The sequence below is a fragment of the Loxodonta africana genome, chromosome 10 (genome assembly GCF_030014295.1).
Source record: "Loxodonta africana isolate mLoxAfr1 chromosome 10, mLoxAfr1.hap2, whole genome shotgun sequence".
Lineage (NCBI taxonomy): Eukaryota > Metazoa > Chordata > Mammalia > Proboscidea > Elephantidae > Loxodonta > Loxodonta africana.
The window spans coordinates 87,933,083-87,949,833 of record NC_087351.1 but is presented as its reverse complement, the minus strand read 5'-3'; the positions used below and the strand labels follow the sequence as shown (position 1 = coordinate 87,949,833).

The 16,751-nt window shown below is 39.8% G+C and overlaps 1 protein-coding gene across 17 annotated transcripts in view; it reads right to left on the bottom strand.

The window, feature by feature from the left end:
- Positions 1 to 16,751, bottom strand: part of TTLL5 (tubulin tyrosine ligase like 5) — a 333,448-nt gene that overhangs the window by 310,092 nt on the left and 6,605 nt on the right. For 15 of the 17 annotated variants that reach the window (XM_010588760.3, XM_010588761.3, XM_064292769.1 and 12 more), the window contains exon 3: positions 10,499 to 10,605. The exons of 1 other annotated variant lie outside the window; for it this stretch is intronic. In XM_010588760.3, coding sequence (XP_010587062.1) covers positions 10,499 to 10,605 — 107 coding nt within the window. Of the gene's footprint in view, positions 1 to 9,937; positions 10,083 to 10,498; positions 10,608 to 16,751 lie in introns of those variants that run through there. One more of the 17 variants, XM_064292771.1, reaches the window with a different exon arrangement.

The following is a 16,751-nucleotide window of genomic DNA, read 5'->3' as shown; positions in this document are numbered from 1 at the left end:
TTCCATGAACAAACTGCTCCCTTTGCCATGGGACCAGAAAAACTAGATGGTGCTTGGCTACCATTACTGAACATTTAAAGATTCCACAGAAAAATTTTAATCAAATTTTGAAAATGCATAACAGAAGTTCAAATTCTCATGGACTCCAGATTTTCTGGAGCCATGGAGGTTAGATAAACTCCTGAAACTATCACCCTGAGATAATCTTTAAACCTTAAACCAAAAATATCCCCTGAAGTCATCTTAAAACTGAACAATAGTTTAGCTTAACTAGTAAAAGGGGTCTGCCTTGAGTAATACATCGTTTTAAGAACTATCTATATGGGATCAAATTGACAACAGCCAACTCTAAACATTCAATAGGAACCTTAGGGAGCAGTGAGTTTATGTTAATAAGGGGGGAACAACTCAGAAAAGGAGAGTGAGAATGGCTGCACAACTCAAAGAATGTAATCAATGTCACTAAATTGTACATGTAGAAATTGCTGAGTTGGTGTATGTTTTGCTGTGTATTTTCTCAACAACAATAAAAGAAATAAAATTTAGAAAAGAAAAAAGTTAACATTAAAAAATTATTAGAAGAAAACAGGTATAAATCTTCATGACCTTCGATTCTGCAATGGCTTCTTAGATATGACACAAAAGCACAAGCAACATAAGAAAAAGCAAATAAACTGGACTAAAAACTTTTGTGCATCAAAGAACACCATCAAGGAGTGAAAAAAAAATCCACAAAATAGCAAAAAATATTTGCAAATCATGTATCTGTTAAGGGCCTAGTATCAGCAACTAGAATATCTAAAGAACTCCTTACAATTCAACAACAAAGACATAACCCAGTTAAAAAAAGGGCAAAGGATATGAATAGACATTTCCAGATACATATATAAATGACCAACGAGCACATAAAAAAATGTTCAAGATCATTAGTCATTAGGGAAATGCAAATCAAAACCACAATGGGGTTGTACTTCACACCCACTGGGATGGCTATAACTAAAAAGACAAAAAGAGAAAATAAGAAGTGATGGCAAGGATGTAATTAGAACCCTTACATGTTTCTGGTGGGAAATGTAAAATGGTACAGCTACTGTGGAAAATCATTTAGCAGTTTCTCAAAAAGCTAAACATAAAATTCCCACAAGACCCAGCAATTCCTTTCCTAGTTTATATCCAAAAGAATTGAAAGCAGGTGTTCAAACAAAAACTTGCATACGAATGTTCACCGCAGCAGTAGTCACAATAGCAAAAGGTGGGAGCAACCCAAACGTCCATCAACTGATGAACGGATAAACAAAACGTGGTATATTTTGTCTGTGGAATATGCCGTTGTTGGTGTTAGGTGCTTATGCACAATAGGATGAAACACTGCCCAGGCCTGCTCCATCCTCACAATTGTTGCTATCTTTGAGACCACTGTTGCAGCCACTGTGTGTGAGGGTCTTCGGGTCTTCTTCTTTTTCACTGACCCTCTACCTTATCAAGCTTGATGCCCTCCTCCAGGGATTGGTCCCTCCTGATAAAATGTCAAAATTACATGAGAAAAAGTCTTGCCATCCTTGATTCCAAGGAGCACTCTGGCTATATTCCTTCTAAGACAGGCTTTTTTGTTCCTCTGGCAGTCCATGGTATATTCAATATTCTTCACCAACACCATAATTCAAAGACATCAATTTTTCTTCAGTCTTCCTTATTGGTTGTCTGGCTTTCACTTTTAAATAAGGTGAACAGAAATACCATGGCCTGAGTCAGGAACATCTCAGTCCTCAAACTGACATCTTTGCTTTTCAACACTTTAAAGAGGTCTTTTGCAGCAAATTTGTCCGATGCAATACATCATTTGGTTTCTTGAGTGCTGCTTCCATGGGCATTTATTGTGGATCCGAGTAAAATAAAATCCTGGACAACTTCAATATTTTTTCTGTTTACCATGATGCTGCTTATTGATCCGGTTGTGAGGACTTTGTTTTCTTGAGCAAGAACCAATGGCACAAAAGGAAGAAGTCCAAGCTGCACTGAAGACACTGGTGAAAAACTGGGCTCCAGGAGTTGACAGAATACCAGCTGAGACATTTCAATAAACAGATGCAGTGCTAAAGGTGCTCTCTCATCCATTGCAAGAAATCTGGAAGACAGTTACCTGGACAATCAACTGGAAGAGATCCATATTTGTGCCCATTCCAAAGAAAGGTGATCCAACAGAATGCAGAAATTATGGTACATACAATGGAATATTATACAGCCATAAAAAGAAATGAAGCACTAATATTTCCACAACATAGATGAATGTTGAAAACATTACGCTAAGTCAAATAAGCCAGATGTGAAAGGTCACATATTATAAGATTCCGTTTATATGAAATATCCAGAATAGTTAAATCCATAGAGAAAGAAATTAGATTAGTGGTTGCCAGGAACGACAATGGGGAGTTACTGCTTAAGGGATACTCAGTTTCTGTTTGGGGTGATGAAAAGCTTTTTGGAAATAGCTGTGATGGGTGCACAACCTTGTGAATATACTGAATGCCAATGAACTGTACATTTTACAGTGGTTAAAATGGTAAATTTTGTTACATATATTTTTCCACAATAAAAAAAACAGAGGCGGAGCCAAGACAGCGGAATAGACAGACGCTTCTGGCAAGCCCTCTATACAATAAAGACCCAAAAAAACAAGTGAAACAAGTATATCTATGACAAGCTGGGAGCCCTGAGCTTCAAAAGCAACCTTAGACAACGAACTGAGGGGCAGGGGGAGAAGAGGCCATTCAGAAGTGGAGAGGAGTTACTGGGACCTGAATCGTGGGGAGCCCTCAGGCACCATTCCCAGAGCGGCGGCGGTGGCGCGCTGGTACCAGCATTTGGCTGCAGTTTCCTCAGGGAAAAGCAGCCGGCCACACAGCCTACTCACACCTCTGGAACCTGAGGAGAACGGCGCTCTCGGTAAAAGCTTGCATATATTTTACCATGCCCCCCCGCCCCGACCCCCAAGCCGGCTTCAGCAGCTGAATTCCCTGGGCCTGAGATAGGCACTATTGAGCACCTAGAGCCATCCTCCCAGCCTTGAAGAAGGAAAAAATTTGCAATTTGGGGAAAAGATAATTTGCTAGCTCCACTAACCAGGGGAGCTCAGAACAGAAGCGGCTCCTGTCCAGGCATAAACCATCTGTGGACTTTGAGCACCTTTCGCTTCTGCGCGGACATGTGTGGGCCTATTTCGGGAGAACAGGCCCTTGCTGGCAGACTCCAATCGTTTCAGCTGTGTGGTGGAGAGGTGGGTGTTTGACATTTGACATTGCCTTGCCTATTAAACAAGGTCCTCACCTACCTACATCAGGGACCTAGCTCCACTCAGGTCACCCAGCCACCCACGACAGGGGTCCCAAGATAACTGGTACCTTCCAGTCCTTACAACCAAAAACTCTGGGTGTCCATGGTCCATCTGCAGAACCCACCCACTTGCACGCTCTAGGGAATAGGGATGTGCTTTCCTCAGAGACATTCGGGGGTCGGTTCTCAGCCCCCTGCCTTGTTCAGAGTGTGACCCGCTGCTGCAATCAGATACCGGTATATATGCCAATCACCCTTCCCCCTCTAAGACTGCAGGACAGAGCCTGTACCACACACTTGATGATCAGCTACCTGGAAACCTGAACTAAATTCACACAAGAAAACTGAATGGACTCCTAGACTGATATACCTGATAACAGCTCTAGCCAGCTGGGGACAGGACGTCAGAGCTCCAAAGGCAAAAATAATCAAGCTAGCTCACTCAAGCAACCCATAGGGGTACACCAAAGCAAAACAAAGCAAGAAGCTACAACACCATAAGCATACATAAACTAATACAATAACTTATAGATGGCTCGGAGACAACAGTCAATATCAAGTCACATAAAGAAACAGATCATGATCACCTCAACAGGCTCTCAAAACAAAGAATCCAGGGATCTTCTAGATGAAAGTACATTCCTGGAATTACCAGAGCCAGAATACAAAAGTTTAAAATACAGAACCCTTCAAGACATCAGGAAGGAAATGAGGCAATATGCAGAACAGGCCAAGGAACACGCAGATAAGGCAACTGAAGACATTAGAAAGATTATTGAGGAACATAATGAAAAGTTTAATAAGCTGGAAAAATCCATAGACAGACAGCAAGCAGAAATTCAGAAGATTAACAATAAAATTACAGATGTAGACAACTCAATACAAAGTCAGGGGAGCAGAATTGAGCAAACAGAAGCTAGAATTTCTAAACTCGAAGATAAATCACTTGGAACTAATATATTTGAAGAAAAATCAGATAAAAGAATTTTTAAAAAAACAAAGAAAACTTAAGAATCATGTGGGACTCTATCAAGAGAAATAACCTACGAGTGATTAGAGTACCAGAACAGGGAGGGGTAACAGAAAATACAGAGAAAATTGTTCAGGATTTGTTGGCAGAAAACATCTGATATCGTCAAAGATGAGAAGATATCTATCCAAGATGCTCATCGAACTCCACATAAGGTAGATCTTAAAAGAAGTTACCAAGACATATTAAAATCAAACTTGCCAAAACCAAAGATAAAGAGAGAATTATAAGAGCAGTGAGGGATAAAAGAAAAAAAGTCACCTACAAACGAGAGCCAATAAGAATAAGCTGGGACTACTCGGCAGAAACCATGCAGCCAAGAAGGCAATGGGATGACATATTTAAAAATTGAAGGAAAAAAATTGCTTGTCAAGAATCATATATCCAGCAAAACTGTCTCTTAAATATGAAGGTGAAATTAAGACATTTCCAGATAAACAAAAATTTAGGGAATTCGTAAAAAACAAATCAAAACTACAAGAAATACTAAAGAGAGTTCTTTGGTTAGAAAATCAATAATATCAGGTAACAAACCGAGACTAGAACACTGGGCAGAGCAATTAGAAGTCAACTCAGACAGGGAAATCCAAAACAAAGAAAGCAAGATTATTAAAAAAAAAAAAAAGCTCAAAACAAGGTAACAACGATGTTATTATACAAAAAAAGACAACATTAAAATAATAAAGAGGGAGTAAGAAATGTAATCATGCACCTTCCATATGGAGAGGAAGATACGGCCATACAAAGAAATAAAAGTTAGGATTATATTTAGAAAAATAGGAAAAATAATAAGGTAACCACAAAGAAGACAAACTATCCTACTCATCAAAATAAAATACAAGAAAAAAATAGAGACTCAGCAGAAACAAAATCAACAACAGCAAATATGAGGAAAGGACAATACATAAAAAAAATCTACACAGCACAAAAAATTAAGTGGGAAAAGGAAACTGTCAACAACACACAAAAAAAGACATCAAAATGATAGCACTAAATGCATACCTATCCATGATTACCCTGAATGTAAATGGACTAAATGCACCAATAAAGAGACAGAGAGTGGCAGAATGGATTAAAAAACAAGATCCGTCTATATGCTGCCTACAAGAGACACACCTTAGACTTAGAGACACAAACAAACTAAAACTCAAAGGATGGAAAAAAATATATCAAGCAAACAAAAATCGAAAAAAGAGCAGAAGTGGCAATATTAATTTCTGACAAAATAGACTTTAAAGTTAAATCCATCAGAAAGGATAAGGAAGGATACTATATAATGATTAAAGGGATAATACATCAAGAAGATACAACCATATTAAATATGTACCCAATGACAGGGCTGCAAGATACATAAAACAAACTCGATCAGCACTGAAAAGTGAAATAGGCAGCTCCACAATAACAGTAGAAGGCTTCAACACACCACTTTTCGGTGAAGGACAGGACATCCAGAAAGAAGCTCAATAAAGACACGGAAGATCTAAATGCCACAATCAACCAACTTGACCTCATAGACATATACAGAACACTCCACCCAAGAGCAACCAAGTACACTTTCTTTTCTAGTGCACATGGAACATTCTCTAGAATAGACCACATATTAGGTCATAAAGCAAGCCTTAGCAGAATCCAAAACACTGAAATATTACAAAGCATCTTCTCTGACCATAAGGCCATAAAAGTGGAAATCAATAACGGGAAAAGAAATCAAAAACCTGGAAACTGAACAACACCCTGCTCAAAAAAGACTGGATTATAGAACAGATTAAGGATGGAATAAAGAAATTCAGAGAATCCAATGGGAATGAAAACACTTCCTATCAGAACCTTTAGGACACAGCAAAAGCGTTATTCAGAGGCCAATTTATATCAATACATGCACACATACAAAAAGATGAAAGGGCCAAAATCAAAGAATTATCCCTACAACTTGAACAAATAGAGAGCAACAAAAGAAACCCACAGGCACCAGAAGAAAACAAATAATAAAAATTAGAGCTGAACTAAATGAAATAGAAAACAGAAAAACAATTCAAAGAATTAACAAGACCAAAGGCTAGTTTTTTGAAAAAAACAACGAAACTGATAAACCACTGGCCAAACTGACAAAAGAAATATAGGAGAGGAAGCAAATAACCCAAATAAGAAATGAGAGGGGCGATATTACAACAGACCCAACTGAAATTAAAAGAAGCATATCAGATTACTATGAGATATTATACTCTAAAAAATTTGAAAACCTAGAGGAAATGGATGAATTCCTAGAAACACACTACCTACCTAAACTAACACAAAGAGACGTAGAACAACTAAATAGACCCATAACAAAAGAAGAGATTGAAAAGGTAATCAAAAAACTCCCAACAAAAAAAAAAGCCCTGATCCGAAGGGCTTCACTGCAGAGTTCTACCAAACTTTCAGAGAAGAGTTAACACCACTACTGCTAAAGGTATTTCAGAGCATAGAAAAGGACAGAATACTACCAAACTCATTCTGTGAAGCCAGCATATCCCTGATACCAAAACCAGGTAAAAACACCACAAGAAAAGAAAATTATAGATCTATATCCCTCAGGAACGTAGATGCAAAAATCCTCAACAAAATTCTAGCCAATAGAATTCAACAACATATCAAAAAAATAATTCACCATGACCAAGTGGGATTCATACCAGGTATGCAGGGATGGTTCAACATTAGGAAAACAATTAATGTAATCCACCACATAAATAAAACAGAAGACAAGGATCACATGATTTTTATCAATTGATGCAGAAAAGGCATTTGACAAAGTTCAACACCCATTCATGATAAAAACCTTCAGCAAAATAGGAATAGAAGGAAAAGTCCTCAACATAATGGAGGGCATTTATACAAAGCCAACAGCCAACATCACCCTAAATGGAGAGAGCCTGAAAGCATTCCCATTGAGACTGGGAACCAGACAAGGATGCCCTTTATCACCGCTCTTATTCAACATTGTGTTGGAGGTCCTAGACAGAGCAATTAGGCTAAAGAAATAAAGCACATCCAGATTGGCAGATGACATGATCTTATACACAGAAAACCCTAAGGAATCCTCAAGAAAACTACTGAAACTAACAGAAGAGGTCAGCAGAGTATCCGAATACAAGATAAACATACAAAAATCAGTTAGATTCCTCTATACCAACAAAAAGAACATCGAAAAGGAAATCATCAAATCAATGCCATCTACAGTAGCCACCAAGAAAATAAAATACTTAGGAATAAATCTTACCAGAGATGTAAAAGACTTACACAAAGAAAACTATAGTACACTTCTGCAAGAAGTCAAAAGAGACTGATAAGTGGAAAAATATATGGATAGGAAGACTTAACATTATAAAAATGTCTATTCTACCAAAAGTGATCTATACATTTAATGCAATTCTGATCCAAATCCCAAAGACATTCTTTAATGAGATGGAGAAACAAATCACCAACTTCATATGGAAGGGAAAGAGGCCCCCGATAAATAAGGCATTAGTGAAAAAAAGAAACAAAGTGGGAGGCCTCACTCTACCTGATTTTAGAACCTATTATACCGCCACAGTAGTCAAAACAGCCTGGTACTGGTACAACAACAGATACATAGACCAATGGAACAGAATTGGGAATCCAGACATAAATCCATCCACATATGAGCAGCTGATATTTGCAAAGGCCCCAAAACAGTTAAATGGGGAAAAGACAGCCTTTTTAACAAATAGTGCTGGCATACCTGGATATCCATCTGCAAAAAAATGAAACAAGACCCATACCTCACTCCATGCACAAAAACTAACTCAAAATGGATCAAAGACCTAAATATAAAATTTAAAACGATAAAGATCATGGAAGAAAAAATAAGGACAACGTTAGGAGCCCTAACACATGGCATAAACAGTATACAAAATATTATTAAGAATGCAGAAGAAAAACTAGATAACTGGGAGCTCATAAAAATCAAACACCTATGCTCATCCAAAGACTTTACCAAAAGAGTAAAAAGACTACCTACAGGCTGGGGAAAAGTTTTTAGCTATGACATTTCCGATCAGCGCCTGATCTCTAAAATCTACATGATACTGCAAAAACTCATCTACAAAAAGACAAATAACCCAATTAAAAAATGGGCAAAAGATATGAGTAGACACTTCACTAAAGAAGACATTCAAGTAGCTAACAGATAAATGAAATGTTCAAGATCATTAGCTATTAGAGAAATGCTGATTAAAACTACAATGAGATTTCATCTCACTCCAACAAGGCTGGCATTAATCCAAAAAACACAAAATAAGAAATGTTGGAGAGGCTGTGGAGAGACTGGAACACTTATACACTGCTGGTGGGAATGTCAAACGGTACAACCACTTTGGAAATCGATTTGGCACTTCCTTAAAAAGCTAGAAATAGAACTACCATACGATCCAGCAATCCCACTCCTCGGAATATATCCTAGAGAAATAAGAGCCTTTACATGAACAGATGTATGCACACCCATGTTTACTGCAGTACTGTTTACAATAGCAAAAACATGGAAGCAACCAAGGTGTCCATCAACGGATGAATGGATAAATAAATCATGGTATATTCGCACAATGGAATACTATGCATCGGTAAAGAACAGTGAGGAATCTGTGAAACATTTCATAACATGGAGGAACCTGGAAGGTATTATGCTGAGTGAAATTAGTCAGTTGCAAAAGGACAAATATTGTATAAGACCACTATTATAAGAACTTGAGAAACAGTTTAAACTGAGAAGAAAACATTCGTTTGTGGTTACGAGAGCGGGGAGGGAGGAAGAGTGGGAGACGGGTATTCACTAATTAGATACACCACACACACCCAGTGCTCTCGAGTCGATTTCGACTCATAGTAACCCTATAGGACGGTGTAGAACTGCCCCATAGAGTTTTCAAGGAGCACCTGGCAGATTCAAACTGCCGACCCTTTGGTTAGCAGCCGTAGCACTTAACCACTACGCCACCAAGGTTTCCACTAATTAGATAGTAGATAAAAACTACTTTAGGTAAAGGGAAACACAACACACAACACAGGGGAGCTCAGCACAATTGGACTAAACCAAAAGCAAAGAAGTTTCCTGAATAAACTGAATGCTTCAAAGGCCAGTGTAGCAGGGGTGGGGGTTTGGGGACTATGGTTTCAGGGGACATCTAAGTCAATTGGCATAATAAAATCTATTAAGAAAACATTCTGCATCACACTTTGAAGAGTGGCATCTGGGGTCTTAAACGCTAGCAAGCAGCCATCTAAGATGCATCAATTGGTCTCAATCCACCTGGATCAAAGGAGAATGAAGAACAGCAAGGACACAAGATAATTACAAGCTTAAGAGACAGAAAGGGCCACATGAACCAGAGACTACATCATCCTGAGACCAGAAGAACTAGATGGTGCCCGGCTACAACCGATGACTGTCCCGACAGGGAACACAATACAGAACCCCTGAGGGAGCAGGAGAGCAGGGGGTACAGAACCCAAATTCTCGTAAAAAGACCAGACTTAATGGTCTGACTAAGACTAGAAGGAACCTGGTGGTCATGACCCCCAGACCTTCTGTTGGCCCAGGACAGGAACCATTCCCAAAGCCAACTCTTCAGACATGGATTGGACTAGACAATGGGTTGGAGAGGGGTGCTGGTGAGGAGTGAGCTTCTTGGGTCAGGTGGACACTTGAGACTATGTTGGTATCTTCTGCCTGGAGGGGAGATGAGAGGGTAGAGGGGGTTAGAAGCTGGCGAAATGGACACGAAAAGAGAGAGTGGAGGGATAGAGCGGGCTGTCTCGTTAGGGGGAGAGTAATTGGGAGTATGTAACAAGGTGTATGTAAGTTTTTGTGTGAGAGACTGACTTGATTTGTAAACTTTCACCTAAGGTACAATAAAAATTATATAAAAAAAAATAAACTCATGTACACATAATTTTTTTAAAAAAAGAGAACACATGGAGAAGACAATTTGAGAAATTATAATAAATTCTTTCAAGTGTAATAAAGTAATGTATTTTTCTCACCATCATGGCCCTTTTCCTATCTATATGTGATATCAGATTCTGCAAGACAAGGCTGTAAGGGCCACGTCCAGTCCTGCTCTCCTGGGTGAAGGTCATACCTACCTCCAATTACTCGAATATTATTGTCCTTTGTCAGAATAGCCTCAGCATGGAATACCAAAACTGGAATTCTCCTGCAGCCTCCAGTCCACATGATACATGGATGATCCCTACAACCATAACAAAAAGCTTCATTAATTTACAGCTGAAAATCTGAACTAACTGCTGAAGCAGATCACTATGGTTTTCTGCTTTCCCTCTCCTTCTGCAACAAGAACAAGAACCGCAAATGTCCTGTAGGAAACCACTCATCTTCCATTCTTAGCCATGTGGTTTGTCTAAGATGAACTCCATCCCTGCTTCAGGGATGGGCCCTGATTGGCTTCAGCCAACCAGGGCTTTCCATTGCCCAGTCATAGTGATTGGTTCAAGGGTGGGCACATAACCTGCCTGGAGCCAATAAATGTGAAGTGACATCATGAGACCTCTGAGACAGTGATGCTTTCTTTCTCCTCTGTGGTAACTACAGCAGATGGCCTCTTTTCCGCCTGGATGATGCAGCATGAGAATAACAGGTTTGGAACTGCCACAGCCCTCTTGTGACCTTGAGTGGAGAGCCTGGGGCTGTTGGTAAAAGAGGAAGTCAGTGGGAGCCTGACTGACCAATGATCAGAAACGAGATGGTGGGTGACAAACTCGGAGTTGCAGAGTCAAGCCTTGCTTAAATACACCCAAAAAAAACCCCAAACCCAGTGCCATCAAGTCGATTCTGACTCATAGTGGCCCTATAGGACAGAGTAGAACTGCCCCATAGAGTTTCCAAGGAGCGCCTGTCAGATCCGAACTGCCGACCCTTTGGTTAGCAGCCATCACACTTAACCACTACGCCACCAAGGTTTCCTGCTTAAAGATAAGAGTTAATAAATTTCCTTTATTATTTAGGACAATCTGAGTTATGTTTTGGTCCCTCACATCATGTTGCTGTTGCTGTTAGGTGCCATCGAGTCGGTTTCAACTCATAGCGACTCTATGCACAACAGAATGAAACACTGCCCAGTCCTGCGTCATCCTTACAATCATCGTTATGCTTAAGCCCACTGTTGCAGCCACTGTGTCAATCCATCTCCTTGAGGGTCTTCCTCTTTTCCGCTGACCCTGTACTTTGTCAAGCATGATTTTCTTCTCCAGGGACTGATTCCTCCTGACAACAAGTCCAAAGTATGTAAGACGCAGTCTCGCCATCCTTGCCTCTAAGGAGCATTCTGGTTGTACTTCTTCCAAGACCGATTTGCTCGTTCTTCTGGCAGTCCATGGTATATTCAATATTCTTCAACACCACCACAATTCAAAGGCGTCAATTCTTCTTCTGTCTTCCTTAGTCATTGTCCAGCTTTCACATACATACGATGCAATTGAAAATACCATGGCTTGGGTCAGGTGTACCTTCATCCTCAGGGTGACATCTTTGCTTTTCAACACTTTAAAGAGGTCCTTTGCAGCAGATTTGCCCAAGCAACGCATCTTTTGATTTGACTGCTGCTTCCATGGGCACTGATTGTGGATCCAAGTAAAATAAAATCCTTACCAACTTCAACCTTTTCTCCCTTTATCATGATGTTGCTTATTAGTCCAGTTTTGAGGATTTTTGTTTTATGTTGAGGTGTAATCTATACTGAAGGCTGTGGTCTTCAATCTTCATTAGTCCTCCTCAATTAGTCTTCAAGTCCTCCTTAGTTTCAGCAAGCAAGGTTGTGTCATCTGCATAATACAGGTTGTTAGCAAGTCCTCCTCCAATCCTGATGCCCCATTTTTCCTTATATAGTCCAGCTTTTGAGATTATTTGCTCGCACACAGATTGAATAGGTATGGTGAAAGGATACAACCCTGACGCACACCTTTCCTGACTTCAAACCACTCAGTATCCTCTTGTTCTGTCAGAACAACTGCTTCATCTATGTGCAGGTTCCTCATGAGCACAATTAAAAGTGTTCTGGAATTCCCATTCTTCATGATGTTATCCATAATTTGTTATGAGCCACACAATTGAATGCCTTTGCATAGTCAATAAAACACAGGTAAACATCCTTCCGGTATTCTCTGCTTTCAGCCGGGATCCATCTGACATCACCAATGACATCCCTGGCTCCACGTCCCCTTCTGAATCCGGCCTGAATTTCTGGCAGTTCCTTGTCGATATTCTGCTGCATTCACTTTTGAATGATCTTCAGCAAAATTTTGCTTGCTTGTGATATTAATGATATTCTTCCATAATTACCGCGTTCGGTTGGATCACCTGTCTTGGGAATAGGTATAAATATGGATCTCTTCCAGTCAGTTGGCCAGGAGGCTATCTTTCATATTTCTAGGCATAGATGAGTAAGGACTGTCAGCACTGCATCCATTTGCTGAAACATCTCAACTGATATTCCATCAGCTCCTGGAGCCTTGTTTTTCACCAACACCTTCAGAGCAGCTCGGACTTCTTCCTTCAGTACCATCGGTTCCTGATCATATGCCACCTCTTGAAATGCTTGAACGTCGACTAATTCTTTTTGGTATAGTGACTCTGTGTATTCCTTCCATCTTCTTTAGATGTTTCCTGTGTCATTTAATTTTTTTCCCACAGAAAGCTTCACTACTGCAACTTGAGGCTTGAATTTTTTCTTCAGTTCTTTCAGCTTGAGAAATGCTGAGCGTGGTCTTCCCTTTTGGTTTTCTCTCTCCAGCTCTTTACATGTCATTACTTTGTCTTCTCGAGCTGCCCTTTAAAATCTTCTGTTCAGTTCTTTTACTTCATTATTTCTTCCTTCTGTTTTAGCTGCTCGACATTTGAGGGCAAGTTTTACTCTCCTCTGACTTCCATATTGCTCTTTTCTTTCTTTCCTGTCTTTTCAATGACCTCTTGCTTTCTTCCTGGATGATGTCCTTGGTATCATTCACAACTCGTCTGGTCTTCAGTCATTAGTGTTCAATGCGTCAATCTATTCTTGAGATGGTCTCTAAATTCAGATAGGATATACTCAAGGTCATATTTTGGCTCTCATGGACTTGCTCTAACTTTCTGCAGTTTCAGCTTGAACTTGCATAGGAGCAATTGATGGTCTGTTCCACAGTCGGCCCCTGGCCTTGTTCTGACAATATTGAGCTTTCCCATCGTCTCTTTCCACAGATGTAGTAGATCTGATTCCTGTGTATTCTATCTGGCAAGGTCCATGCATATAGTCATAGTTTATGTTGGTGAGAAAGGTATTTGCAATGAAGAAGTTACTGGTCTTGCAAAATTCTATCATTCGATCTCCGGCATTGTTTCTATCACCAAGACCATATTTTCCAGATACAGATCCCTTCTTTTTTCCAACTCTCTCATTCCAGTCACCAGTAATTATCAAGCATCCTGATTGCATGTTCAATCAATTTCAGACTGCAGAAGCTGATAAAAATCTTCAATTTTTTCATCTTTGGCCAAAGTGGTTAAGAGTTGTATTAAATGGTCTTCCTTGTAGGGGTATGGATATTACCCTATAACTGACAGCGTTGTACTTCAGGACAGATCTTGAAATGTTCTTTCTGAAGATGAATGCAACACAATACCTCTTCAAGTTGTCATTCCCGGCATAGCAGACTATATGATTATCTGATTCAAAATGGCTACTACCCGTCCATTTGAGCTCACTAATGCCTAGGATTATCAATGTTTACATGTTCTATTTCATTTTTTACGATTCTCAATTTTCCTAGATTCATACTTCAAACATTCCAGGTTCTGATTATTAATGGATGTTTTTAGCTGTTTCTTCTCATTTTGAGTCGTGCCACATCAGCAAATGAAGGTCCTGAAACCTTTACTCCATCCACGTCATTAAGGTCGACTCTACTTTGAGGAGGCAGCTCTTCTCCAGTCGTCTTCTGAGTGCCTTCCAACCTGGGGGGGGCTCATCTTCCAGCACTATATCAGATAATGTTCCATTGCTATTCATAATATTTTCACTGGCTAGTTCTGTTCAGAAGTAGACTGCCAGGTTCTTTTTCCTAGTCTGTCTTAGTCTGGAAGTTCAGCTGAAAACTGTCCTCCATGGGTGACCCTGCTGGTATCTGAATACCAGTGGCATAGCTTCCAGCATCACAGCAACACAAGCCCCCACATTATGACAAACTCTCATCATAAGAAAGCCCAAATTAAATATTTACAATAATTTAATGCCCCCTTTAGGACCTATAGGAATTGATGCATTTGAATTAACGGTGTTGAGGAATACTAAATATACCATGGATGTCCAGAAGAACGAACAAATCTGTCTTGGAGGAAGTACAATCAGAATGCTCCTTAGAAGCAAAGATGGTGAGACTTCCTCTCTCACTTACTTCAGACACGTTATCAGGAGGGACAACAGGGATTGCTATGGAGAAGGGCATCATGCTTGGTAAAGCAGGAAGTCAGCGAAAAAGAGGAAGATCCTCAATGAGATGGATTGATGCAGTGGTTGCAACAATGGGCTCACACATAGCAATGAATGTGAGGATAGCACAGGACTATACCACGTTTCATTCTATTATACACGAGGTCGCTCTGAGTTGGAGCCAACTTGATGGCACCTAATAACAACAGACCTTATCGAGCCCTTTTTTAAGTCAATTTGATGACTCGTCCTAAGATTCTGAGCCAGGAACCCTAAATTAATACAAGTACCTCAATTAAAACTACATTATTTTAAAGAAAGCTTATACTAAATGGAGCAAGGTACATTTTCTTCCAGTATAAATCCATAGGGCAGAAATGAATTTTTGACTTTATCCTCTGCCCCTGTCCTCAGGAACTCTCACTTTAATCTTAGACAAATGAAAATTTACTCATAGATTAGGAATATCTTCAAGCTCCTTAGGATAGGGAGATAGAAAGGGACAGAAAATGACAGAAATTGAGCCCCTAACATATGCCATGAATTAACTAAGAGCTTTCACATATTGCCTCCCTTAATCCTCTTGATACTATTAACTGAAGAAAAGGCATCACAGAGAAGTAACTCAGTCAAGGTCATACAGCTGGTTAAGGAAGAAAACTAGGATTTGAACCTCCGTGTCTGTGCTCTTTTCACACTTTGCCTCCCTAACCACACTTCAGCGATATTCTGTATAATGAACACTTTGAGCTCAACTCTTCTGGAACTTAAACGAATCAACCCCTTAAATGGAATAAAACCCATTTAGCCAAGATTCACATTGCTCTTACAAACTCACTGATCATACCCATTAACAAAGGCCATACCACAAATCTCGAGGTCATGTCACACTCTTCCAACCCAAGATAAAAAAAGATGTGAACTTTGAATGCACAAGCTGCCAGGCTACCAATCGTAGAAGTAAGGCAGCATTTAGACTCGGGGTGAGTTGCCAAGAGCCTTTTAATGAGGAAAGCAGTGTGGGCACCATTCCTAGTTCATTTCCTATTTTCTAAAAATAGAATGTGGCTGCTTATTGTTCTTGCTCATTGACTTTTGTGCCCATTTGTGAGAAATGGTGTTTACAGAGTGAATTTTTTTGGAAGAAGTTTTGGTGGTTCAATTGTTTTTTAATCTTAAACACCTATAAAATGTGCGCATTGCGCAAGATGATTCTTATGATTTCTTCCAGGTTTAACTTTTCTACTATATTTCTAAGTCAGAGGGAGAAAAAATCAGTGGCCAAAACTACAAAGTCCTGGATGGAAATGCTAAGCCTATCCAGATCCTTGCCAATCTGGCACTAGCTACAGGCTGGCACCACTGGGCCATGACAGCACTTGCAAACAATGGATTACTGCTACGAGTTAAAAATACCTGACAAGAGTTAGGAACACGATTAACAGATACACAACAGAAAAGAGAAAAGGTTCTTTCTACATGAAGAAAACCAAATCCCTGACAGAGAAATGTTTTCACTCACAACCTATGAAAAGGGAAGTTGTTGTTGCTGGGTGCTGTCAAATCAATTCCAATTCACAGCAACCCCACATAACAGAGCAGAGCTACCCCATAAGGTTTTCTAGGCTGTAATCTTTTTGGTAGCAGATCGCCAGGTCTTTCACCCACAGAGCAGCTGGGTGGGTTCAAACCGCCAGCCTTTCTGTTCGCAGCCAAGCACTTAACCACTGCGCCATCAGGGCTCCTTGTGAAAAGGTAAGAGAAGGAGCAAACTATTAATTCACTAAGGACAACTAAAAAAACCTAAGGCAGATAATAAATTGTCATTATAAACATAGTCCCACCAGGTGGTGCTAAAAGGAAAAGATTCAACCGAAAGCAAAAATTGGGATTTTAAATTTTCATTCGCACCAGAAGCT